The 27862-nt window shown below is 36.2% G+C and overlaps 3 protein-coding genes across 4 annotated transcripts in view; 1 reads left to right on the top strand and 2 right to left on the bottom strand.

Moving 5' to 3' along the window:
- Window positions 1-1518: 1518 nt before the first annotated feature.
- LOC106132617 (cyclin-Q) lies at window positions 1519-2662 on the bottom strand. Its single transcript, XM_013332070.2, has 2 exons — window positions 1894-2662; window positions 1519-1657 (listed from the first exon to the last, which is right to left on the bottom strand). Exons 1-2 carry the CDS (start codon window positions 2557-2559, stop codon window positions 1568-1570), a joined length of 756 nt encoding a protein of 251 aa, XP_013187524.1. The 5' UTR covers window positions 2560-2662; the 3' UTR covers window positions 1519-1567.
- A 436-nt stretch (window positions 2663-3098) lies between these two features.
- The window catches only part of LOC106132688 (guanine nucleotide-binding protein G(o) subunit alpha), a 44053-nt gene continuing 19289 nt past the window's right edge, over window positions 3099-27862 (bottom strand). For both annotated transcript variants that reach the window (XM_013332179.2, XM_013332178.2), the window contains exons 4-8: window positions 26422-26582; window positions 10501-10629; window positions 9990-10119; window positions 8683-8836; window positions 3099-8329 (exon numbers count right to left, since the gene is read on the bottom strand). In XM_013332179.2, coding sequence (XP_013187633.1) covers window positions 8142-8329; window positions 8683-8836; window positions 9990-10119; window positions 10501-10629; window positions 26422-26582 — 762 coding nt within the window. In that variant the 3' untranslated portion in view covers window positions 3099-8141. The remainder of the gene's footprint in view (window positions 8330-8682; window positions 8837-9989; window positions 10120-10500; window positions 10630-26421; window positions 26583-27862) is intronic.
- LOC132902901 (probable cytochrome P450 49a1) lies at window positions 21050-25737 on the top strand. The gene is made up of 7 exons (XM_060949822.1): window positions 21050-21390; window positions 21625-21741; window positions 22561-22637; window positions 22952-23426; window positions 24598-24676; window positions 24750-25061; window positions 25368-25737. The coding sequence occupies exons 1-7, from the start codon at window positions 21050-21052 to the stop codon at window positions 25479-25481; spliced, it is 1515 nt and encodes a 504-aa protein (XP_060805805.1). The 3' UTR covers window positions 25482-25737.

Below are 27862 nucleotides of genomic sequence, written 5' to 3'. Positions count from 1 at the left end.
GTGTTGTTTACTTTGCATCCCACATCCCGTCCCGACCTTGACATGTTTAAATAACTGCCTCTGTGAGTAAGCACTAGGAGCGTTCACGCAAACTCATTACAAATTTAACCTTTCAGTCTCTTTAAGACTTCGACCTCTCTTACCCTTAAGAGATAAAGAAGTTTTGGGTTTGAAGACAAAATAAAAGTGAATAAGATTTGCTTCCTTATTAGTCATAAAGATATTTTTATCCTGGCTCTTATTTGCAAACATATCTCTTGCTCAACTTCAGCCATACCACATGGGAAAAAGGGCTGAAATAGCCTCAAAAGTTAGGATAAATGTGACCTGACTATGCTGCTTTCTTCTGGTAGGTTAATATAGGAGTGCAATCTGTTTATAAGAAATACCTATCATAGGTAATAAGAACTTGCCATTTGAAGCATGGAATGTATTTGAGTCTGACTATCAACTGAACGTGGCCTTTCAGTCTTTTCAAGACAAGGCTCTGCCTACCCCGCATATATATTATAGATGTAACTATATGTATATGAAATGTAAACTACGAAATATAACTTAAGTAGTTTCATCGAGTTGTCTTATGACTGGGGTTAATCGTCCAATACGATACACAATCTTTTTGGTTCTGATAGCAGAAATGATGGATGTTATATTAAAATAATAGTCAAATATTAACTAAAAACGGGTTTAGACAAAAATTGAGCATTTTCTCTTGTGTGGACTAAAAAGCCTAGTAGCAATGCTTAGTAAGTCCAATGTATTTGAATTTATCAGAAGCATCCATGTTCCTCAACCATTAGTTTTAAACCGACTTCAAAATTAGGAAGAGGTTCTCAATTCGAACTTATTTTTTTACCGTATGTGGAATATTCTGAAATACTTAAAGAAACAGAATTAGTTCTACAGTTCAGTTAATATGTAAATAATGGTGTATTTGGCAAAGTCCTTTTATCCGAATTTATCTATATTAGTACATACATACATACATATGGTCACGGCCCTTGCGGGGTAGACAGAGCCAACAGTCTTGAAAAGACTGAATGGCCACATTCAGCTATTTGGCTTAATGATAGAATTGAGATTCAAATAGCGACAGGTCGCTAGCCCATCGCCTAAAAAAGAATCCCAAATTTGTAAGCCCATCCCTTAGTCGCCTTTTACGACATCCATGGGAAAGAGATGGAGTGGTCCTATTCTTTTTTGTATTGGTGCCGGGAACCACACGGCACTATATTAGTGACTAGCAAAAACTAGTACAGACAGCAGCATGTTAAGCTAACTTAAAATAACCTTAGACTATAAGCACTAATCATGTAATTTTTCTCACACTAAAAAGGTAAAAATAATTAAAAATTAAATTACCAATAATACATAGTACTCAGGCGATTTGTGGTTTGGTACCTAACCTACCTACTAAAATTTTTGGAGTCAATGCCTACTAAAAAACAAATAATACTAAAATACTATCACAATTTTTATCCTTTTCAGTGTTTTTTTAAGTTACAAAGAAAATACGAATTTACCAATCAATACTTTATTAAACACACTTTTATGCTAAATTAATAAACTAAATTGGCTCCGGTTCCCTGCCATACACTTGCATTATTTTTTCCATTATTTCCCAATTCTTCTCTTTTTGCAAGTCCTTAGTAAATACCTGAAAAATGAATCAGGATTAATCACAAAACAAAGTTTATACATTATTATGAGAAATTTAGAAGACCTAGACTTTACAAATTTTTAAATTCACAAATAACCCATGTCATTTGCACTCACTGCAATATATATTTGGACAATTATATAATAAACTTTTTTCATCATGTGTGATACAAATAGACTTTGAGTAATCATGTATTAGATATGTTCATCAGTTTAACAATACAGAATACTTACAGAATACCAGGCTGCATCATCATCTAACGTAGATGCCAATGGCACAGACACACCTAAGACATGTAGTGCCAATGTCAAACACGCTACAGCCACATGAGGTGCTCTGTAGTCCAAAATAGCCGGAGAATGATGAAAATCTTGCAGGAAAGCCATTGCAGTTCTTGCAATCGGCGCTGATCGCCATTGAGAGGCAGGGAACCATTCTTGCAGTGATCGTAAATAGTGCAACAAATATCTATGATGCGAAGGTGTTTCTAAATTGAAACCCAATAATCTTAGTACTAAGAGCTCAGCTTGAGCTACAGCGCCACGCCAAAGCCAGTATTCTTCGCCCAACTCCATAGGACCCTGGCCGCGGTTTATAGAATTATGAGCAACGTTCACAGCATCCCGTAACTTTATGGGCTCATCTCTCGACTTCCCAGCTGCACATAGGCAAGCCGTACAAATCACGTAACAGTCGTAGTCATTTTTGTCAGCTTCCTTAAAAAATTTATGGTAGAATATAGCTGCTGTAGCTACAGTTGCCGGTTGCAGTCCAAGTTTTATACCGCATTCGAAGATAAAGTTTGTAGCTAAACTGTGACCTGGAGCACTTCTGTAATCTGGTAAACGCCTTTCGCGCCTATTATTTTGTAGTGCTATTACATCTATAACGTCTTTCATTGTAACAAATTACTATATTTACTTTCGAGTCACAAAACAAAACAATAATTCATGTCAATATTGCCAAACAGTGGAAGAAAAGAAAGGTTAACCATAGATACTTATTATTTTATGGCTAGATATTGATTGTATACGGCCAACAGCGGCGTGTCTTGTTGTCTATAGTCGTAATTCGGTTTCGATTTATTGTATTGGCAACATTAGTTTGAGGCGCGCAGAGTCACGTCAGCCGCGCAATTCAAAATATTTGGATTGGAAAGTACGAACGAATAGCGAGACGAGGGCCTGTGCGAGCGTCTTTAGATACTCATTTGTTTTTTTAGTATTTTGTAAGTAATCGTGATACAACTAGTCTTGGCCTAGTGGCTATGGCTAGTAATATTTTCATGTCTGGCTTCTCTTCTCTCATCGCGTAGTTCAGTAATTTTGCCAAACATCTTTTTTATACTTTCTAGAAATTAAGTTGCTTGAGCAATTTATCTCTACGTAGGCAAGGATAACTTTATGTAACTGTATGGGAATAAAGAAAAACAAATGTATTATTTGAACATAAAAATTAGAATATAATCATTTTCAGTAATTATTTAAAATTATACACTTAAAAGTACATTTATAGTAAATTCAATAAAAAATACCAGTGCAGACGAGATACAAAAAGAGAAAATATTGTTTAATTACATCGTTGGTTAAATACATCGCTTTCAGTAAATGCTTTAAAAAATAATAAGTCGGAACGTAAAGAAACAAAATCCAAAGATGTCACTCGATATAGAAAAATAAAGATAAGATTGAATCACATTCAAAAATTACCCACTAGTGACTAAAAATTTTACTTTCTTAAACATTTGTTCAATAGTCGAGACCGCTCGGCGCGACATGGTCTCGGCTAGAGCAGATAAGTTGGTGTCATCCACGTGGAAGATCAAGCCCACACCGACGTCGTCCGCCGAGCGATCTCACGCACACGCTAGAAATAAATGTTTACATGTCATCAATTCTAAATAAGATATTTTTCAACATTGTACTCTGATCAGTACCAATACCACTATAAAACGGCTTAGGAGCCGCGCCGCCGGCGAAGCGAACGCTGCGCCTCGCCCTTACTGAGAATCTCAGACATAATTTAGTTATCAAAGAACATACAGTATAAATAGTGAGGTTAGTATTAACTTTGGCAAATATGAATGAAGCATAGTGATATTGTTTTAAAAAATAATTCAATCACACATCTTACTCGTGTAACCGATCTAATCATCTTAATACGATGTACAACTCGAAATTAGCTGAGGATATAGAAAGCGTAGAACTCCGATTAAATGATTACATAAATATAGCAGAATACGATGTCACCATAATAGGATGATCTCCAGAGTTCTGCTTTATTAAACACATATTTTTTAATTTACTCTTTTTAAACATGAAGTAGTTCCATTATTCACATCAAATTGTATGATTACAATGGCTTAGCAAGTTTATTAAAATACATGAAAACTTTTCTGTAGGTGTGACCTTTTATATGGTATCAATTTTTTGACGGAGGACCTGTCAATAAGGGGTCTTTCCCCCACAACGGATTTGTAGAACGCCACCATAGTAAACACGGCCTGATCTCCAGAGAAACCAACCCAATTAACTTGACAGTTCGAACCGACAACATATTTAGCATTAGCATCACAACTGAACGTTGCTCATTCGCTAATTTATAGATGTTTCGGGCAATCCTCTAATCACGCCACATCATATACAATTAACTACATCCCTAAAAATCTCTGCAATAACCTCCCGTCGTGAATCTAATAAAGCGCGAGAAAATTTGAGCCGCAACAATTCAGTCTTCAAAAAAGAAGCCGTCGCGCACAGGCGACGGAACGCTCGGCCGAAGGTCCTTTGAGCTTGGAGACAAGTTGCGTACAGGTCGGACATGCCGACCGACTGAAAAACCATTTTGTGCGTTCGTTATGCGTACAAACGAGTTGTGTGTGTGGATCGTCTCAAATCTTAAAAACTAAATGTGATTCGAGCGAATAAACAATGCGGCAGTGTACAAAATTTACATCACATTCACTCGAAATATTAAAGCATACATAGTTTAATGTTTAGCGGCAGAGGAACACATCGAAATGCGAAGTCTCAAATCATGAGTTGAACCAGATCCTTGAACAACAGCTATGTAGCTGATGATATAGCGTACCGATCATCCAATACATAATTTTACATGTAGGTTCAACCTAAACTTATTCAACTTCTGTTCTACACTTTCAATGCGGACACGGGGGAACAGAACGGCCTCTTTCACTTTTTACCATTGTCATGAATCAGAGAGTGCCGTACAGTACAGCATCACGCACGTTCTGTTGATTCAGCTTGAAAGCGATGAGACACAAATCGCCGGCCGCCCGCGATCCCTCCTCAAACACGGACTAACATACGAATGAGGCCTTACCGACAGCGAAGACAATATGTACTCACATCCACCATTCACTCTTTAAAAACTTTAATGTTATGTGAAGCTTACTTAAATTTAGGTTTTGGGTTGAATGTAGAACTGCGCTAATATTATTTTTATTAGTTTTACGTACACATATCGTTACATAACAGTAAAAAAACCTACCTAGCAACAAGCGAGCGGAGTCGCTCGGTCGCGGGCCATCCCCAGCGTGCGAGGCATAGAGCAAGCTGCTTGACCGACTGTGGGGCACTACACATCCAGGGCACTAACTTTGGTGCACGTTTAGTGCGTTGCCGATCATAGGGCTTAATTTGAGGCTGGATAGCCTTGAAGAGCAACGAGTTCGTGGCTCGTAGACCTCAGATGCCTCAACAAATAGCCGCCGAGTCAATGTAATCTTTGGTTTCCAGCCGCGATCGCTCGCCCTGACGAATGGCCCGCTCGCTCACAGTGTAGGTGTTACATTTTCATTTAATCACTTTTTACATACTCATAAACGTAAAATGAAAATAAATCACCTATCTATGACAATAGTAAAGGTTACTGTCTAATTGCATTATTAATTAATGTTTATTGATACAGTTACTGTCCTAATGCTTAAAAGTAAGATTTTTATTTTATTATTAATAATAAATTATGTTATATAGTATATATGTATAGTGTTGATTACGCCAATTCGCGAGTGTTCACCAAGTTTATATACTCACAAATCTTACACGCGATGCGAACAGAACTTAGCTATACATGACACGTCACTAGCTCGTCTCCGTCTCCTCCTCACCTTACTGCTCCAAACCACCAAACAAAATGATGACCGTAAATATTGGTTACTCACTTAAATATAAAATTAAACATGACAGTTTACATTTTACCACCTTTAATACAAGTATGCTAGATAAAATAAATACCTAACATGATTTTAATAGTTGGATATAAGAATAGATCTTAAATGGCTACACCTTAAGGTTACTGTAAAGTGATATAGAAAAAATATGAACACAAAAAATATTTAAGATTGTATATGGCATAACTAATCAATGCTTACAGGAGTAAATAATTTGTGCGATACAAATGCTTAAATTAAAATAGTGATTTTATTTAGATGATGACAGCGCTTAGATTAAATCATTCAAGGTATGTAAAATAAATGCTATCTTAATGCGAGCGGTTACTGTGCTTTCAAAAGTTTATAAAAATAATTTATCATCGTAAGCGATTAATACTTAATAATGGAATGACATTTTGTATCCGTTAAAGTAGGCCTGTGAATTCATGCGTCTCACTACCGTGTTTCAGTGCTAAATATTGGTTCCTTCTGTGATTGGTCCGTAAGAGAGTGAGTATATAAGCAGATTGTTGCGATTCGCACACGCAATGCCAGATGCGCAAATAGCGGCCACGACACCAAGGCATTCTAATATTAAAATGTAGAAAATGTCAGGTACAATACGAGAAATGCCACGATACCCCAAACATTTTAAGAAATCGCTTGAGTTAGAAAACCTTGATCTTATTTACAACTTGTGTGATATTTTTTTATTATTACAGATTTACTTAACAAAGGTACTTTAGAGATAGAGAAAGCAAACATAGAAATTCATGACGCATCTGACATTATGCGAAATGGGGCTTATTTCTATCTAGCATTACGCGTACAAATCAATGTTGCGCTCCGACCGCCCGCCGGCCGACACTAACCACCGAACGTTAAACAAAACGCTATTCCAATGTCTAGCACCAAAATTTTGAATTGAACACTAGATATCAGAACGATTCGAGGTCGCAGCGACGATACGCCAAACAAATTGAAACGGTTTATATTACAGGGAAAACAAAACGCTAACAAGGAGTTCGGAGTTAATCGTCTGCGCGTCGGTCGGAGCCAACCAAGAAGCAACTCCATAAACTGCCGAAAACTTCCGAATGGAAAGACGTTTCGAAAACAGTACCTAAGTGTTGCCAACGTAATAACAATTATAGCAGAAAGTTTCTAAATTCAAATAAGCTGGAATGCCCGAGTTCTACACGTTTAAAAGAAATAATATTCTATTAAAATGAAACGCCTCTCCACTCCGGCATTCAGTAGAATATTGGTAGATCTTCTCGGTGCTAACAGACGATGTGCGAGCATCGTTTCCAGATTGTTCAGTAAGCTTATTTTCCGTAAAAATATAATAACACGAGCTGCGAAGCGCGCCACCCTGCAAGCCGCGGATACATTGTGTTCGCGTATCAATATACTATCATAATCTTATTCAAAACTAATGTGGTATTCTGGTGTTCAATTAGTACAACTATAGCTTAAGCCAATTATGAACGATTATCGCGGTTCAAACGGCGCTTGGCTAACTTTTTAGATAATTATATAGATTGACGAACTCCAAATGTATGCACAACTCCAGCGTCACTGATATGCTGAATCAGAGGGGTGATGTCGACGGCGTCGGTAGAGGTAAAGCGCCGGCAGTTGGCGCGCGTCACGTCACCAGGGCGGCGGCACTACTTCGCGATCGCACAGCTGCAAATCTGCGGCTAGTCTCGAATGGGGACATGGTATTTACACAGTTCACACATTAAACTTGACCATAAATATATTTCCATCAATGTAGACAGAAGAACTGCCAAATTTTAATATTCTGATTTTGATTCTTTTATATTTAGATTATGCTAAAATCCACAATTTTGTTTGTGTGACCATAACTATACCATGTCCGGAACCAAATTAGATTAATAATGGCAGTTTATTGCGTCCATAAACTGTAAAGAAATGAATTCAACGATTGTCCCGTCCCATCTTGCTGATAAATTTTAAGCCACACAATTATTATAAAAATTTAATATATAAACTTTAGGTCACTTTCAAGCAGACAAAATCACTATCAGACTCACCAGAGACATGCCATCACTGAAATACTACTGTTTCAATCTTCAGACAAACAAAATCACTGAAGATAAATCAATACTAAGAGTGTTAAATGGGACAAAACATGCCATCATTGAAACCATTTCTAACAACATCTGACACCATAATCTGTCACGAATAACCCAACTCCAACATTACTTGACATAACATCTCGCGAAACAATACGGCCGTGTCTGATCGCTGAGTAGCCCTCGCGCCAGTGTGTCGTGTCTAGTAGAGTCCGCAGCCGCGCAGGTTGTTGGCGATGATGACGTCGGTGACGGCGTCGAACACGAACTGGATGTTGTTGGTGTCTGTGGCGCACGTCATGTGGCAGTATATCTCTTTAGTGGTGGACTTGTTCTTAGCTTCGAACTGCGCTTGGATGTACGCGGCCGCTTCACCGTATTCTTGCGCGCCTGCGGTAGAAAAAAAAAACATTATTCGCGTTTGTTGTTCTGAAAGGAAGAAAAATTAAAGAAAGAGGCCAAATATTCAATTAATTATTTCAATTATTAAGTCATCCGACTAGATTATTAGATCAAGCGGAAAAATAAAATTTGTTGTCGTTTGGGAAAGTATATATATATATAGTAAAGCACTAATCAAAGTTTTAAGAAACCAAAAGTAATTGAAATGATGATAGATAATTAACTAAGAAGTAGGTAGAAGTTTGTCTATGAATATTGAAAATGAATTAAGTAAAAGATCCGCCAAAAACTAACAGATATTAATTTATCTCTCTCAGAATATTCCGATAAAACATAATTACCCGTGTACTCCGGAAAACAGATGGTAAGCGGTGACTTGCGGATCTTCTCCTCGAAGAGATCCTTCTTGTTGAGGAACAATATGATGCTGGTGTCGGTGAACCACTTGTTGTTGCAGATAGAGTCGAACAGCTTCAGACTTTCCTGCATGCGGTTCTGAAAATGAAATTTAAAAAATATAGTCCATATAAAATATAAGGGAGTTGTTAATATCACACTGTCTAAACATGATAAGATATTTATGTTACTCTCTGAATCTCACATCCATTATTAAGCCATAATAACATGGGAGTCGTGCGACTCTTAGCTCTGTCACTGACTCTGACTGATAAAAATGACATGCGTGTGGGTGTGTGTATAAAAATATTAAAAAATATTACAAAGAGAAAGGTTTTTAACTTTGATTGCTTATTATATGGGCTTATCTTCGGAAATACTGAACTGATTCTTTCACCTTTATAAAAAGGGTAAGGGAGAAACTCCCACATAACCTTCCGGCTTTCCATGGCTGGCCGGCCAGACACTAATGTTTTTAGCCGTTAAAATAGGTATTCACAAAAGAAGGTTTTTATATATTCTTACGAGACTTTAATATGCTAATTAATTAATAATTTAGAGAATTGTCAAGTATAGCATAAACCAGTCTTTGACAAGTCACTTGAAGAAGCGATAAACTACATATTCCACTTTCAATAACAAAACATTTTAAGGAAAATTTAATAATAAAAAGCGATAAGTTCGAGGAATAATACCGCAAATTATGAATCACTTCTTCAATATTACACAGTAAAACAAAAATGTGTAAAATTACGCTTAGTTCGCTTGCAAGGTTACAGAGGTCAGACGTGTGTATAAAAAACTAACTAACCTAACTCCCGGATCGTGGTCACGGGCGGTCTCCGAGATATCTTCAGAGATGAGTGTTGACTAGGAAATTTACTTAATAATTAATTCTTTTATCATGTTCTTGCAAGTAGAAACTGATAAACTTTCTCAGGATTGTGACATTCTTTCATACGCCCAGCAGTTTTGGCTGTACGTTGTTTATCAGTTAGTCACTCAGTTACAAGAGTTTTATAAACGTAGGTAGTTTATAAAACTCTTCTTACTAATATTATAAACTTCCTTCTAATCCTACTTAAATGCATAAGTGATGGATGTGGGTGTGTTTACTCTTAAGGGAAAACTAGTAAACGAATTTTCATGAAATGCAGTTACACTATGACATTGTGATAACACCTAAGTAAAAAATTATAGAGAGATTCAAAGCGGACGAGCCCGCGGGCAGCAGCTAGCTGATGATATTTACCGTTGTCTCGTCTTCGTGCAGCACCTGGTCGTACTCCGACATGGCCACGCAGAATATGATCGCGGTCACATCCTCGAAACAGTGAATCCATTTCTTTCTTTCGGACCGCTGTCCGCCTACGTCGAACAATCTGGAAGTTACAAAGTTCTAGTCATAATCTGTGTGAAATTGTGCATCGAATTTCCATTATGCATAAAGCGCAAAATACGAACTTTGAAGACGAGTTAACTTTGTCATGGATGAGGTAATATTTAAGTACATTTGACAGCTTTTTCATAAAAGGGTCTCGTCGTTATAACCATTAAACGACAAAAAAATATTTAAACGAATTTCACGTTTCAATTAAAATATATTACATAAAATAAGACAACCTACAGCTCCTTTATAAATTGTAAAACTAATATTTTCTCTACATTTCATTTCCCGTACCTATTTCAGCAGGGGCGAAATGTCATCAGTATTTCCTATTTCTTAGGGAAATACTAAGCATACATTTAAACAGAATACTCACTTGAAATTAAGGTTTTTGAAGGAGAAGTGCACTTCGACTATGCCAGTAGTTTTGACTCTTGTTCTTAAAATATCTTGTTCGGTGGGCTGGTAATCTCTGGCTCCTAACCGGTCCAGGTCATCGAGGAAACTGAAAAGAGATAAAAATATAAATTAAATAATGGCTTTTCCGTCATATCGTCTTCTTTTTCTGTATTGGTCTTGTGTCAATCATAATTTAAATTTAACAAAAGTTGTCACACACGGAATGAATTGTTCTTGTATTCCTCTGAAGAATTTCAATAATATGTGTGGCTTTAGGTGGGTTCAAGGCTGATGAGGGTCATAATCGTCTAAGTAGTTTTTATATTATTTCTATTCAGTTCTATTCTTTACTAAAGAGTATTTTTATACCAACATTGAGGCAACCAGTTCAAACAGCCAACGTACCCGTTTATAAATAAATTTGTTGTAAAATCTTCATCCTTTATTCAAAACAAAAACAATTTGAACAAGGCTCCCTTATTTATTAATTTAGTAACAAATAATAGTAACAGGTGTTATAAAGTAGTTTTTAACACGTCTTTGTACCGTTAACTTCGAATTAATTATGTGTTAATATTTGACCTACCAACGGGCGCTTCATTTGTGACGCAAACAATCTTAGGCATGTAAATTATTGTTGCCCGTCATGATTTAGGAAGGGTTATTTAGGTATAATCAATAGTTGGGTTCGAATGATACCAAGCAATGAAGCAATCATTGTAATAATTAGTTATCAATGGAAAGTAATTGTCTTCTATTGAATACGTAATACAATTCGGCGGTATTCGATAGTTCTGTATTAAGAGAGAAAAAAATATGTATGTATGTATGTATGTTTCCTTCAACTTAATATAACAGACTTATTTTTAATATTCCCAGAACCAGACGCAGGAAAATTTGAAGCTGTTCGACTCGATTATGTAAATGACATGAGTACCTAATAACAAGATCTTATTGGACTTAAAAGAGTTAAATACACTAACAGAATACCATACAAATCTTCATTATACAGACAGTGGTACGTCCAAAATATACAAAAGACGGTATAAAATAACAAATACATTTGCATGTGCAAAGCAAACAATGCCCGCAACGGAGGCGCATGGCAGCTGAGCCTACGTGTGCCGCGTGGAGTATCGGCGGCCACAGAATATTTAATAGATACAGGTCTACAAACTAATGTGATAGCAGATTTCGCTCTTCATATATTATTTTATCAATAAAAAACCCGCGCATGATGACACTTCAAAAATTTCCAAGATGACGTGAGACAAAGCGGGTTTTACAAGTAAAAAAAATTAGATTGTCGATCCCGAAAAAATAAACGATCACAGTTTGTACCAAAGAGCGAAACATGGGACAGAGTAAGGTGTTTGTACTCAAGTGCATAAATAATTAAATAATTTGTTATAACTCCTGCCAACAGTGCATGCAGTTTTTTTCTGTCATCAACATTTAGTGATTTAAACGGTTTTATTTTTATAAGATCATCTACAGAAGTATGACTGATACATTCTTTATTTTAAGTATGAAGTCTATTAATATTCGATCCTTCTAGGTATCAACTCCTTTGAGTACTAAAATGCTGTCATTTTGGCACGTTCGCTAAAGGAGACAATGATAACGGATCAAATGCGAACGATTTAAATATATACCTAATAAAATGACCATCCAAAAAGACCTATTCACATGTTACCACCAGGTATGGACATATGAAGAGAAGACCAGAAAACCACACCAACATTAGTACTTAACATAAATGCCGGTACAAAAATATCAGGACAACCCTTGGTACTTGGATTTAAAGAAGAAACTTACAACAACATGCGAAAAATGCGAGAGACAACAATAGGCTATTTGACAAAGTTCTAAAAACTATCTAAGGGTATTTATTTGTTTATAAGGAGCCCTACAAAAATACTTTTCTGCCTTTATTACAGCTATTTTATTAAAAAATCGAAAAAGAAAATGAAATATTCAAATATGCCGCCAAAACGCGACTTTTAGCAATATGGCGGCCATAGCATGCAGTGACGTAAATTTCGTGTAAATATCATACAAAGCTTGTTGGTGTTTCGAAAAGTTTTGATTTCCTCTTGTTTTATTTAACTTGTGCCACGTCATATGTGTGAAAATTATTAAAATGAGTTCCTATAAATGTTGTGCAGTGCCTCAATGCACTATAAAAAAAATCAACAATAAAATCTCCTACGAAACTGTTTTTTTCTATGCCGATGGATTTGAATATTCGTAAGAAGTGGTTTCAGATCATGATCTCAGATCAGTGGTTACCAAGATATACTTACATTGATGTTTTCACATTCCTCAGTTCGGCAGCATAGAAATCTGGATTGTCTTTGAAGAAGACAATCCAGATTTCTTCTTCCAACCATTATTGCGTCCACTTTTGGTAGGTTTCAACTGTCAGCTTTCGCGGAATTGGTTTCCATTATTAAATACCTATGTTATCTGAGTAAACCTGAGCGATCAAACACTTATAAAATCTTGAAAAATAATAGCGAACGAATAATAGAAATAGCCAATCACGTTCGTTTTTAGTCACGTGACAGCTGCATATAAAAACCAAATTTTCTGAGACGGATTTTGTTTAAATAATGCAATATTTTTATCTCGCGTTATTACAAATCGCTCCAAAAAAATAATATTAAGACTGATGACATAAAAGAAATGTATATTTTTAATACAGTCAAATAGCCTATTGAAATGGGATAACGCTAGGCAAAAGACGGTGGACAAATTGACGAATAAAAAAAAATACCATAATCAAGACAATTAATTTGAATATCCTAAATTCATATTCAAACTAAACAAATGAAAAATTTTAATCCAAATATTTTAACAAAATTTTATAACGCTTTGCATCCACCAAATCAACAAGCTACTCGCTTATCTCTAGTCAATCTTGACTTGATAAACGATTGGCTTGCTCGGTAACCACCAGTTGCCAGCGAGGCTCCGTTAAAAGAATGACGGCAAAAGTACCTACCATACACGTAAGTTAAAAGAATACAACGGCACGCAATTCAACATTACAATAGCTCTACCATTGTAGTATAATGTAGTTCGTAATAGTTCTTAAGTTTACATTATCGCGAGGTCGTGAGGTGAGACATATTCTTAAAGACTTTTTTTAATCATTACTTCATGTTCAAGATTATCGCATTAATGTCCCGAATTTAAGCCCAATAATTTATTAATACTAATAATAGTAATTATAAGAATCTTTTAGAAACACTTAATAAGAAAGAACTTTACAGATTGCTTTTAGGTGGCGCATAAGGTGTGTGAAAATACATAGTCAGTCAACTTCTTTGCTATAAATAAATAGGTTAGAACTGGCCACCTATAAAATATTATGAAAAAAAAATAATACATCGCGGGAACGTTTGTTTTTTGTTACTTTTAGTTTTAGAATATTATAATAACCTAAAGATCATCCGAGTTCTGTAATTTAATGTATATTTATGTCAATGAGTCCTTATAATACAAGTTCAGTGTTTTATCAACCTTATGTGCAGTTTTTCTTCATTTATTTACAACCCACATTCAACATTTCACCATTAAACATAAGGTGATGAAGACATCTCACCATAATTATATATTCCAACAATTTTGGCTAAGGTTAAACCGTTAATTGATTTAGGTTTACAGCCTAATGTTATATTATTTAAATTCAAGTCATAAATTAAGAAGGTAGAAATGCAAACCCGAAAGATAAAATGTTCTGATATTCGTAGTTCAACATCAATAGCACAGAATAAATTAATAGATAACCAGTGGAAAACATTTCTTGAAACCTCAAAACATTCACAATTTCTTTTGTCTGAAAAATCAATCAAAAAGAAAATAAGGAAGAAAGTGACAATGATTTGCTCGATGCAGGTGATTTATAATAAAGTTTGAAGGTGATTAATGACTGACCGGAAGTAATGATCCTTAATCGCGTGCTGCAAAGAATAATTAAGGTATTGTTAAAAGCCAGTCCTTATTTTTTTTCTCGAACGCAACGTTGTTATCACTACAACAACGGGTGTGATTTTACTTCTCTCTTGCAGGTAATCAGTTTTTATATGAACAACTAAAACGGAGAACTGATTATTTCCTAAATATGTCACTAATGAGTTAACAATATAATAAATATCGGGTTAATTATAATTGGTCAAAGCCGAGTTGTGGCGTGATTGGTGTCAGTAATTGGTGTAATTCAAGGTCGGCGTATGGATCGGGGTGGCTTGCTCGTTGGAGACGTGCCAGCAACTAGACAAGTTTCAAGTTGGGCGAGTTGTATACACATACCTTTTCAATGGAACCACTGACCCCTTTACTAGGATGTGCAATATGTGCATCTGTTTCATATTAAACACCTAGTCAAACTTTTGAATCTCTTGCTCCATAAATTTTTTAATCAAAGCTACTGTTAATTTCAAAAGTTGATTTTAGAAAATTATTTTCAAATTGACACTAAATCATTTAAATTTTACATGTTGATGATAGTTTATCAATCAAATCGGAGTTGAACTGAATATGAATAAAAATAAAATTTCTTTGTCTAGTTTAGTCCATTGCCAATTTTATTCACTTTTTATCGCTAATCAACAATGATTACAGATAATTAATTAAAATCCAACGCTATTTGACGCTTAAAACTTTGCTCTTTTGTGAAGTTATCGGAAAATGGTCGAGCCAAAAGGCTGGAGTCTATCTCAATGTCACCAGGGCATGTTGCGTTTTGGAAGGCAGCCAACACAATCCTTACTTCAAGTGGAGGGACGATTGAGACAAAACTACTCGGTTAAAAGCTTCAAAGAACATACCATGCTTTAGTAGCGAACACTTTGTTTTATTAAAAGACATGGGGTCTTTTTTAAACAATCAATCGAGCAACTTTGAAGCTAATAACGCAAAATTCAATTGAAATATCAACTGAGAGGACTCTGTGAATTTGCTGCACGCGAACATAATTCTAGGAACAAGGAGAAAAACCAGCAGTCGGAGCGTCGCTAATAGCCGTGTCGTGAGACGGTCTTATAATTAAAACATCAAGTACGTATGCATCAAATGTTCTGATTCTGACCGAGTGTTTATCGTACGCGCTTTTTCGCGCCGGTCCTAGATGGTGCTGACGTCAACGCTCTGTCAACATTAACTGGGTCAGTAGACAAGGATTAGACATGTGCCAATCATGTTCAGGATCGGATTGAACCTGGAACGGTTCATCGGAACTGTGGAACTAGTTCCGTTATCATGTTCGCGGAACTATCTAGTTCCGCTAAAATTTTCAATGCAGGGCGCGTTACTTACCCACGAACTGGATATGGAACTACGACGACGACGACTATAGTCGTCGTCGTATTTCCATATGTTTTGAATAGATAACACACATGACTTGACACGACATAATATTACCATAGCCATAGCACCTATGTAATGTACTTCACATCAATTGATTTACCTTCATACTTGGCAGGCTTAGGACTGACAACCAAAAGTAAATTATTTTACAATCTACAAATGAGTGTTTGGAGTCAATTGTTACTTTAAATAACATTGAATAGTTACATAAGTATTAAGTATCTAAGAATATTACGAAATTAATGAAGTGTGTGATTACTATTAGTTTCGCGAGTCACGTCACACACACACAGCGGCTACGGCGCGGCAGCGCGGTGGCGGCACGGCGGCCGGCGCCCTCATATTTGGTCGCGGATATGTTAGGAACTGTGGACCGACTAAGCCAATCAGTTTGGATTGGACCGATATCGTTCCACCTCCGGACATAGTTCCGAGAACTATTACGGTCCGGAACGACACATGTCTAACAAGGATGAATTTCATTTGGAACAAGCAAAATTATTTCGTTTTTGATATTAAATCCATATAAAATTACGGCCCGAATTAGTGTTATATATTAATTAATACTATTATATATTAACTATCTCAAATCAAGACAACATGAAGATAAAAATGCTGACAGGCAAAATAACGAGATAAAAGCAACACCGCCATCTGTTACTCGGTTCCAGCAAAAATCGATCAATGAGACCCAGTGTGTCTAGGCTTCGAATCAATCAATGGGATTGCAGATACCCTTGGTCTAGTTGCGGCCGGCGTATGTGTTTAATGCATAAAATCCATGTAGGGTTGTCGCGCCGTGGCCGCCGCCCGGCAACAGGTCCGGCCGATCAATACGCGCCGAGCCGCGCCGCCGCACGCCGCGTCAGCCCGAGCCCTTTCGATGCCTTCGGTACGCCCGCGCCCGCGACCGATCCACAGCCGACCGTACGACACGCACAACCGATTTGTTCTTACATCATACAGATAGAAAATTATATGATTGTGTTTGCAAATTCTTTTGGTCGTTCTAAAAGTGTAATGGTCCCTGTATTCAGTTACCTGTACCGAACACAACTGCTCGCATGCTTGGACGACGTCTTATATCAATAGTTGTCTACGAAACATCAACATTAATAACATTATTAATAAGGCTTAATTTGTTACTTTGCCAAATATCAGGGTTTAGAGAAAATTACTTCTTTACTATTTCACGAGTTGGAGCAGAATAATTTATTGGTGTCCTCTGATAAGGCTTTTGAAGAACCTAAATCCTATCGAAAAGGGTGTTGTTAATTATCTCCTAATTTACTTCGAAATTAGTGCCACAGTGTCACATTGGGTGTTAGTAAGAGCAGCAGTTCAAGGCCTTTGGCTGTGGCGCTGTAAAGTGCTTCCGGCATGAGAGCGGCATCATGCAATCGCCACATAAATCTGTCGCCACCCCGATTCCCGCAGCGCGCCCTGCCGTGTGGGCGGCCGCCGTAGCACTCTTGCTATCTCAATTGCTAATGTAGACCCCACGTAACTCGATGATACGTGTTTACACTAGCGCGACGAAATGTTGACACTACCTGATACTAACGGCTCGAGTGAACCTATAAAACGCCCATGAAGAAACGATTATACACTCGGATTTATGTGGTATACGTACTTAAAAAGCATTGTCAAATGAAATTCTTTAGAGCGAAGTAGACAATAAATGACGTATGCCTATTTTAACTTTACGCCAAAATCTCCAAAATAAATGGGCGTTCATGGGTTAACCATAAACACGCTGAAGTAACAGCACTATCGACTTTTCAGTATCAGTCTTCAATGTCGTACTAGAAGATAGTGTCGCAGATACGAGTATTATCAATAAAGTACCTATACCAACTATCTGAACGATCGCTCACACAGTTGCCGCCAGGAAAGTTGAGGCGGCTTTCCTGTCGCCTGACTGACAGCATTATGAATAAAACATTTAAGATGTCACGCAGCGTGTTAAAAACCAATGTTTAAATGGATTTATTTATGTTAAATATTGGTGTATCATCAAAGCGCATTTTCGATTGCATTCATTATTGGCATTGTTGGCTTCAAAACACGATAGATTGATTTGAGATGGGCTATTTCTACAGTAGTTTTGTGTTCATGACTGATCAGGCATGTTAAAATTTTTAAAATTATCAATACATCAGTAATAATTTTGAATCTTTCTTTGATTAATTACATAAAATACGACTTGCTACCAAGCTTGTAGCTTGCAAGAATGCTACTTAGATCTACCAAGTTATGTCTTGAAGATTTATATGCGTTGCTATGAAAAAAAAACATTACAACAAAAATTCTCTGTCATACGATATCTGCATTTGAACCGAACATTACCATTCCATGCATTCAATGTTACAGTGGTAAACTTAACGGTAACTGAGTATGGCAAATAACGTCCGATGTTTCACAAGTGAATGAATATGCAAGAAGAATCTTCAGGTAGCAATTTTCTGGCAGTTGAACAACGAAGCAAGCTGTAATGATCGGGCTATAACAATATTGCAATGCTATGCAACTGATGTGCATAATGTACTCTCTAGTAACATCAATATACCTCAAATTGATACTACAGAGACAACGCCGCAGTTTATGATACTGCAGATATTGTATACGATCATACATACATACATTTGGTCACGTCTATATCCCTTGTGGGGTAGACAGAGCCAACATTCTTGAAAAGACTGATAGGCCACGCTCAGCTTTTTGGCTTAATGATAGAATTGAGATTCAAATAGTGACAGGTTGCTAGCCCATCGCCTAAAAAAGAACGATCATAAGATAAATAAGTAGTGCATAAGTGGTTTAACAATTGACGCTGAAAAAAAAATTGTCAAATGTTGGCATGAAATACATAAGGAAAATAATACAACATACCTACATACATACTAGCTACTCATTCAATTACATAAAATCGATATAAAAAGATATTAAGTTCAATTGAGGTTGAAATGAATTTAAATTAATGTTAACTTTGAATAAAGACATCGAACCATCAAACAATATCACCGACCCAGATCAGATCAGATATCAAAGCTAAGAACAAAAGAATTTTGAGCTCGTTTATAATGCACTTTATTTAGTATGTGTATGTTTTCACGCTATGACGAGCAAAACAAAATATGACAACCTAAATATAACACAATGAAATAAAATGTAAAATTTTAAGAATAAAATAAATTTCAAATATACAATTGCATTGGAATTCTTTGATGCAACGTCACTCTATATAGATGATGTGTCATTTAATGGTAATACTAAACGCGGACACGGACGATGATCTACGCACAACAAGTTCCTTGTTCTGTAACCGAACATCCGTCGGTCGCATTTCACATCAGGCACACACAACACAAATCAAACAAAACTAATATCCTCATACACTACACTCAACTCTTTCAACGACTGCTTTCAATTATTTCAAACCAGTCAAACACTAATTACGAGTAACAGGTCAAGTACTGCTAGACTGGGAAATATAAATGTCATAAATTGCGTAATTTATTGCAATCATTAAGGGAGGCAGAAAAAATAAGAAGATAAATTATTGTCAGAAGATTTGATAACAAATATTCAATAAGGAGAAGGCACTGCCACTGGACACATACGTGTTAACTACGTATGTGGTTCATCCATTAAAATATGTACAACCGTTCCAAGATGACTTGCATTTTCCAATCTTTAGCATATTTATTACCCAACTGAAACTTCCTTTACTAATAGGGAGATACACAATCAGAAAACGTTCTAACAAGTTGGTCAATCATGTCTAAGAGGTGTCGTCAAAAGTCAAGACAAATTGGAATAAACATTTCTGAAAATAATAGCGCCTATTTCACAAACCCTATGGCCTAAATGAAATAATTAACATTGTTTACACCTAGCTAAAATATGTTTCGAAATGTTTAAATAGTATACCTTCACCTAGTAAACGCAGATGTCGTACATTGAAAAATCTCTTCTTTCTGTTTAGAAGATAATGATAAAGATGACAAGATATATGAACGGCTGAACGGTTTTTGCACAGCTGCATTCAACTTTTAAGACATGTAACCACATTTACGAAAAAAAAATGATTTGAAGTCTACAAACCATAACAAACGTGTCCCTGACAATCGATATATAATCTATCGATTAAAGGAATGACTGTCAATATTTCGATAATACATGTTGTAAAACTGTACTAATCTGTGATTGAGGAAGATAATGTATTGTACTGTCAAATCGTTTGCATCGACCGGATGAGCCAATCAGTGCTGGCGTACTGTTCGACTGTCTAAAGCTGAGGGAGCTGTTGCGAGGGACTGATTGACATCATCATCATACTTATATGAACTATGCCACTAAAACTATGGAGCAACTTAAAATAGCGAGATATTTTCAAAAATGCTGTTGTATCGTTATAATAATAAACTAATTACAAAGAATAACAGATCATTCTCATACGTAAGTCGTTATTATCGTCGGGTTGCTGATCACAGTATTTAGCTAACAAGCCTTCTGCAATCTATGGAGTTTCTATTTTATCAGTGGAATGTTAAGTGATGTCATAACAGAAAGGAATTTCAGATTAAAGGTGAATATATATATGTATTTATTTTTCGCGAGTTTATGTAGGTAATTTACAATAAAAGCAAAGAATGTAAGACAATATAATCCCGTGCCTTAACACATTTTCGTACATTTTTTTTTTTGTACATAATACACGCGTATTCACGGTTTTTATTACAAGAATCATCAATTTATTTATCACGATGCAATTCTTCCATTCCAATATTGATTAAATACAAAAATGTTCAATGAGAATATCACTAATTTTACAAATGATTCCTATCACTGTTAAAGAATGACCTTCGTTTGTTCATAAGGTGTTTGTATTTGTTTACATAACAATAATTACATATCAATTTAATGCTATAATAGCAGCTGCAAGTACGTTCACTTAACTTCCCGGTTGTCTTCAGACCTAGCCAAGCGTAGGGACAAGTTTGTACTGCCCTGTTACGACTGTAGCAGAGGCGGGTCAGTTAGTGCTTGCCGATTACGAAACCAATATTGCTGAAAACGTACCACGGATGGTCGCCCCCACTGCTTCCATGTAATGTCTCAGGGGCTGGCTTCATCATTCTCGGTTCGATATGAGCGCTGCGCGGTGTTACGCGGTCATGCCAGGGCCTAAGCCCTTACCAATAATCGGAAACTCTTGGCGGTTCGCTTTAGGAGTAAAACCTTGGCGTACAACTGCTCTAGACGTGACTTTGTGGACTTTGAGAGCATTAGCCGGTGAAAATGGTGCAGCAAAAGTGGCAAAGTTGTTTGGGCATCCAGACTTAGTGTTTCCATTTTGTGCGGAAGAGACTGCGAGGATATACAGGAGGGAAGATGCCATGCCACACAGGGCTGTAGCGCCATGTTTAAAGCATTATAAACAAGAGCTGCGGAAAGACTTCTTTGGAGATGAGCCTGGTTTAATTGGGGTGTAAGTAGAAAGCATCACAACACGTGATAAATTTTTGGTATTTAATTAAATTTTAAGATATCTTCTGATTATTAAAGAATTTTTGTTAACTGTTTCGGATGAATAAGTAAATTATATTTAACCTGAATTTCTTCTACAACTTTTTCATAACTATTATATGTTTAGACGTGCATTATGGTTACATCATCTAAATGTTTCAAAGCATAAAATTTATTTACCTACTTTTTTTGACAGTCACGGCGAGCCATGGTCACGGTTTAGATCGAAAGTATCTAAAGCCATTGCTGCTCCAGAAGCCGCAAGAGCAACTGTACCAGATTTAGACAGCGTCGCCGAAGATTTTGTTAAAAGGTATATAAAAAATAATGCTTAGAATTAAAAATTTTATGGACCGAAATTTTCATATTTAGGATTAAATCGTGCTGCCTTTTCCTATAAGACAGCATCAATATAAGTAAAAAGTAAAGTTTTAAAGTAAAAGACTTACATTAGGTTTTACTACTATTTATTCATGTGACGATGATTATCACGTCAAACCGATTTTTTGTTCATGTAACTGTCATCAGTCACGTAATAGGTAAATATTTAACTAAGAATGTTAGCTGTAAGACACATAACAATTAATATACGTAACATAACAACTTCTATCAACAAAACACATGACACCGATGCGCTCAAAAAATCACTTCGCGTGTAAACTAAACCTGTCGAGTTGTTTGTGCATAATAATCTGAGTAAAAAAAAACTTAACTAGTTCAACGGTTTCGCGGTATGTTCACAACTCGGACGATCATGCTTGTAGACAATATTTACATTTACGCAACTAATGTCATGGGCTGTCAGTCAAAAGGCATAACAGATAAAATCGAGAAGCAAGTGGCAAATGGTACGCTCCTTCGTGGTCAACCAGAATCTCAGTTTAATGACCACATCCCGTCTGTAACAACGGCGTCTGCTCATTTGTTTGGAGACGTACTGACTCATTGCGATGAACTGAATTCATTCAACAAAAATGTTACTGTTTCGTTTGAGTGAACACCATTCCGAATAGACAAAAGTTAATTATGATTAAAATATTTTTCACATAATTGTGCATTGTTCGAGTGAAAAAAAAGTGCACGGCGAGACATGTAGCGCTATAATTTAACTGATTTCTTGTTTTTTTTGTAGGATGGAAAACATTGTAGATGGCAATCGCGAGCTTCCTGAGCAGTTCCTCACAGAGATTTACAAATGGGCACTTGAGTGTAAGTATTATGAACTGCTTTCATTGAGTACAGATTCGAATTTATTTCTGAATAATAAACATGAACAAAGCCACTGATAATAAATGGAACATCGTGTTGTTTGCTTTGACGTAAAATATAAGAAAAATTTTAAATTCGCGGAAATATGAGATAAAGCCACTGCTGTAATGTGGGCACCAAACCATGTTTTTGCGTAAAATTAAAGATTTAACATATTTTAATATTCCTATTCATCAGGTAAACAAAAGTAGGTAATACGTATCGTTACACACACATATCTTCAATCAAGAAAGTTTATCTTCATTGAATTTCAGCGGTTGGAGCGTGGGCCCTAGGAACTAGACTCGGCTGCCTAAGCGACGACGACGCCGAAGCTAAAGAGATCATCAGATGCATACACGGCTTCTTCCACAGCGTGCCAACCCTGGAACTATCAGCTCCCATGTGGCGTTTATACTCAACGGAAGCGTACAAAATCTACGTCAAAGCACTGGACGCCTTCAGATCACTCTGTTTGAGAAGATTGACTGATAAAGGCATATGTGCTTCTATTTCTAAGCAATCAGGAGAAAAAGTGGCTGCAATTTTGGCTTTAGATTTGATGTTGGTGGGTGTAGATACGACGGCAGCGGCGGCCGCAAGTACAATGTACCTGTTGGCGAACAATGAGCGAGCGCAGGACAAGTTGCAGCGCGAACTGGATAGCAATCTCCCTTTACATAGAACTCTCACAAGCAAAGACTTGGACAAGCTACCGTATCTTCGTGCCTGCATAAAGGAGTCTTTGAGGTAAGTTTACAAACTTTAGAACTAACGAGATAAACGCATTCGCGAACTTGGGCTGTATTGAGCAACAAATTTTGGAAATTGACAATGTTCATTGCTTATCATATTTTTCTTCTTAAAACACAAAGTGAATTAAATACAACAGTGTAATTGGGTGCTTTTGCTATAATAGGAAAGTTATTTTTAAGTGGGTGTGTGCTAGTTACACCCTCGACGCAGTGTTATCTTACAGGAGAGTATCTCACGCCAGCCGTTTGCATAATATTTACATTAGGTGGCTAGTAGGCGCAGTGGCAAACAACGCTTCGATACCTTTGTGTCGTATAATAAAAGGGACTCGTATGATAACACTTTGTATAGACTGACGTGGCACGGTACCGAGGTAGTTTCTAGATTCTTAGTTCAAGTTTTTTTTCTCAGTTGCTCTCTAAACCAATGACTAAATTAGTAAAATGTTGTTATGAGCAATGTTATGGCTTATATTGTATTGCCCTTTGTGAACATTTGTTCGTCTTAGCTTTATATTGACCGGTGTATTATTCATTTCTGCGGTGTAACATGAATAACGATGGTCAGTATTGGATTTCTAACTTTACACCTGCCTTGGCTCATTTATATCAATTAATATTAAATCTAGGTATGATATAAGCTATGATACTTTATTATATAAAGGCTATTATGACCAAAATTGTTTTGAATTATTATACTCGTATAAATAAGTCCAAGTGAAATAACATAAAGTTATATGGCAAAATTCTGGCTTAAAATTTGTATGAAATAGAAGTGTTTGCTTTTTGCCACGCAGTCGGAAACGATACGAGGCTAGAAAATGGCATTAATGATGATAAACTTACATAATCTTATTCAAATATCGACCTCCAATATAAAGAAATAAGTTTAAATTTTTATTAATTTTAAGGTAATTTACGAACATTCAGATCAATGTGTTTTTGCCAATATAACTGATAACTTCAATTTCAACCTTGACGATCTGTGTGATAAGTGCAAATAAATTCAATAAAAAATGTATAACAAATTTATGAAATGAACATTTTGAAATATTTAAAGACAAGTCAAAGATACATAACTACGTTTTTATCCATTACGAGATAGAAGGAACCAGCAGTTTTGAAAAGCCTAAAAATATTATTTCCTTTTATCTCCTTCATTACAGAATAAAGCCTGTGATATTAGGCAACGGTCGCTGCATCCAATCGGACACAGTCATATCAGGTTACGAGGTTCCCAAAGGGGTACGTAAAGTTTCACAAAAATGATTTTCCTCAAAATTTTTGCTTGGTATCAAACAACCTCATATTATTCCAGTCTCACGTAGTGTTTCCCCACTACATACTGTCAAACGAGGAGCGATATTTCCCATCGCCTGAGGCGTACGTACCAGAACGTTGGTTACGTGACGAGAACGCTGTTAAAGAAGAAGGATGTCCTATGAATCGTATTGGAGACTCAACAGAACATGCCACTGGTTGTAACGATCACAAGCGGGCGTTGGCCGTGTGGCGCAAACAGAAGGAAGTGGGGATCCACCCGTTTGCATCGCTTCCTTTCGGCTTCGGTCGGCGAATGTGTATCGGGAAAAGATTTGCAGAAGCCGAGCTACAGCTTTTGTTAGCGAAGGTATATAACACACTTATTGATTTCTTTGCGTAGAAACCAAGAATATTTGGGTTTGGTTCAGAATTTGTTTGATTTAGTCGATGTTAAAAAAATATATATTAATTGCACAAAATTTAATTTATAGCTGTTAGTTAACACATAATAATAATAGAATTATCAACATTGGAATAAACAGAAACATTCGTTCATCTGGTAATTCCCCTTGCAAAGAAGATAGATACTTTATTTTTTCTTTCCCCGAATACTATGTAGGTACTACATATATCTGAATACAGATATGATGTTAACATACATGCCTAATTTCAGACATTCCAACGCTACAATGTGTCATGGCGCTACGGTGAGCTAACTTACAGCGTGACTCCGACCTACGTCCCTAACGAACCCTTAAGATTCACCATTCAGCCAAGGAATAATTAATAATGTTAATGAATGTACCCACTATTTTGACTAAAAGCGCTGGCCAAAGAAAATTAACGTATTTGTCCATTTTTAATTGTAAGTAGATAATTTAATAACATTACAAAAATGTTATCGTGAGACTAAATATGTCAACTCTAATACTTCGACATTGTTATGTAAATAACCTTTAAACCCGTATTTAACATTTGCATTGACATGCATGCTAGTGTCCTAGCGTTAAGGTTATTATTTTCAAATTAGTGTTGTATAAAGAGTGTGGAAGTTTTGCTAGTATCATTTTAACTTCATCTTCATAATTCTCATTCTCACTAGTTACAACTGAAGATGGTTTATAAATCACTCAGTGACGGCTTATATATTAAGAAAACGACATAAATTTTCAGAAATAATTATTTCTGTATAATTAAAATATTTTTATTTAGTAGGTATATTAGTAGGTATATAATAAAAATGACTTATGATTTAATAGAATCCAAATCTTTTGTAATAAGCATACTTTTCAACATCTGATTTATAAAGGGTATCTCTCGATAATACGGACCACGACATTCTCATTAGACCTTAGATTTACCAACCTGTACAGCCAACTCAAAAAATATCGGAATAAAAAAAGAACGAACAAATTAGGTCAATAAGAAAGACAAAGAAAGTTGACATTCCTTCTCTTTTTATTAACACCAGTGACAGGAAATGAATAAATACATCTAAAATTCTAAGTCCATTTTTCCTGCGTCTCCTCTACATTCGGGATTTAGTTCGGTCTAATGGTTCAACTGGCAGAAAACCCCCTATGGCAATAATTTCATCTACTTCACATTATGTTTGGTTTAATAGAATTTGAATAAAAAAATATTCTATTGCTTAGACGAAGTAAATCATTACTGTATTCAAAAGATAGTGAACACAAGCAATCACAACTATAACACAAATTACTCACTATTTGGCTGAATCATTGAGCTGGTACTCGTTGGAGCGGCCGAAGCACTCCTGGACGCCAGCGTCCGCCCAAAGCCTCTTCATCGCGGCCAGCAGTTCCTCGCTGAACGGCTCCGTGTCCTCCATCCGCTGGATCACGTCGAATACCATCTTGCCGTCGCTCTGGAACAAATTTTATAACATTTAGGTATATATTAAAAGTAAGTAATACCTATGGAAGGTCCAGATGAACATACATAGTTGTATTCTTGTTTTATTTTATTTTTTGTAATGGTGTTCTTTGAATAAATTCTTTTTAGTTATTTTTGTTCTAACATTTACCTTCAAATAGGATCGTGGCGAAAGGTCAGGTGAAGATAACGATACTGTACAATGAGGGAAAAAACGTGTTTGAAAGTTTTTTTTCACAAACGTTTTTTTCGAGGAGGGGTAGGCAGAGACTAAACTCTTACCATGACTCGTAAAGCTCGTAGGTTTAGGGAATTCTTTGACTGACATTTCGTTTGGATGCCCACAATTTGATCAAGGTACCAACCACTCTTTTCTGAGTTATGTGCATTTGTTTTATTGCTATTAGTAAGCAATCAAACTAATGTCTTCCACGATGATGTGTAACCATGATCCAAATATATGTAAGGTCCATTACAAAGGTTGCGGAGGTCAGACTGAAGTCGATTCGTGTAAAAACCAGGTTTACTTCGGCGCGGTAAAACCGGCATTTGTTCTCTAGATAATAAACTTACGATTTCGATAGAATCTTAATCGATTTTAATCAGATCAACGTTCAGATTCAGACCATACCGCAACCAAATAGCTAATAATTCCAGCTTCCTTCATTAGCACGGCAATATACCCGATGATCATTGATGGTTTACTGCAGTGCGTACTGCAACTTTAGTATGTAACAGTTACTCAAAGTTTACTGACCGAACCAAACCTAATCCCAATGGTACAGTCAAAAACGTAATTAAGTAAACAGCTGCCGTGTATTAGCTGAACGTGGCTTATCACTCTTTTCGAGACTGTTGGCTCTGTCTACCCTGCGAGGGATATAGACGTAACTGTATGTATGTATGTGTATATTTATTTATTTCATCCACAACATTTAATTAAAAACTTAAATTTATTCCCGACACAAGTGTCATAGTGATAAGTGTTCTACTGCTCAAAATTATTATTTGATACCTATATGACCGATATTTTGTCACGTCGTCGGCCAATTTAGACAGGATTAATAAAGAGAGTCATTCATTCGGGAGTTACAATGACACACACATACACACACACTCATCCCGTCGTTTTAACGTCGAAGTTTTAAAAAGAGTATTAACATAAAAAAGCCTTAAAAGATATACCAATAGCAATAATTTTCACAAATGTAATTGTTCTCCGTAAAATTTTGATTTTGATTATATTTTTGGTGACTTTGTTATTTATATTGT

Source organism: Amyelois transitella, chromosome 19 (genome assembly GCF_032362555.1).
Source record: "Amyelois transitella isolate CPQ chromosome 19, ilAmyTran1.1, whole genome shotgun sequence".
NCBI lineage: Eukaryota > Metazoa > Arthropoda > Insecta > Lepidoptera > Pyralidae > Amyelois > Amyelois transitella.
This window is presented reverse-complemented; position numbering and strand designations above follow the sequence as displayed.

Excerpts from the sequence above, each read along its gene's own strand:
- LOC106132617 (XM_013332070.2), bottom strand. The coding sequence starts at position 2,559 with ATGAAAGACGTTATAGATGTAATAGCACTACAAAATAATAGGCGCGAA. Across the intron at positions 1,658-1,893 it reads ATGATGCAGCCTGGTATTCT|GTATTTACTAAGGACTTGCA; the intron begins GTAAGTATTCTG and ends TTCATTTTTCAG.
- LOC132902901 (XM_060949822.1), top strand. The coding sequence starts at position 21,050 with ATGAGCGCTGCGCGGTGTTACGCGGTCATGCCAGGGCCTAAGCCCTTA. Across the intron at positions 21,391-21,624 it reads GAGCCTGGTTTAATTGGGGT|TCACGGCGAGCCATGGTCAC; the intron begins GTAAGTAGAAAG and ends TTTTTTTGACAG. Across the intron at positions 21,742-22,560 it reads GCCGAAGATTTTGTTAAAAG|GATGGAAAACATTGTAGATG; the intron begins GTATATAAAAAA and ends TTTTTTTTGTAG.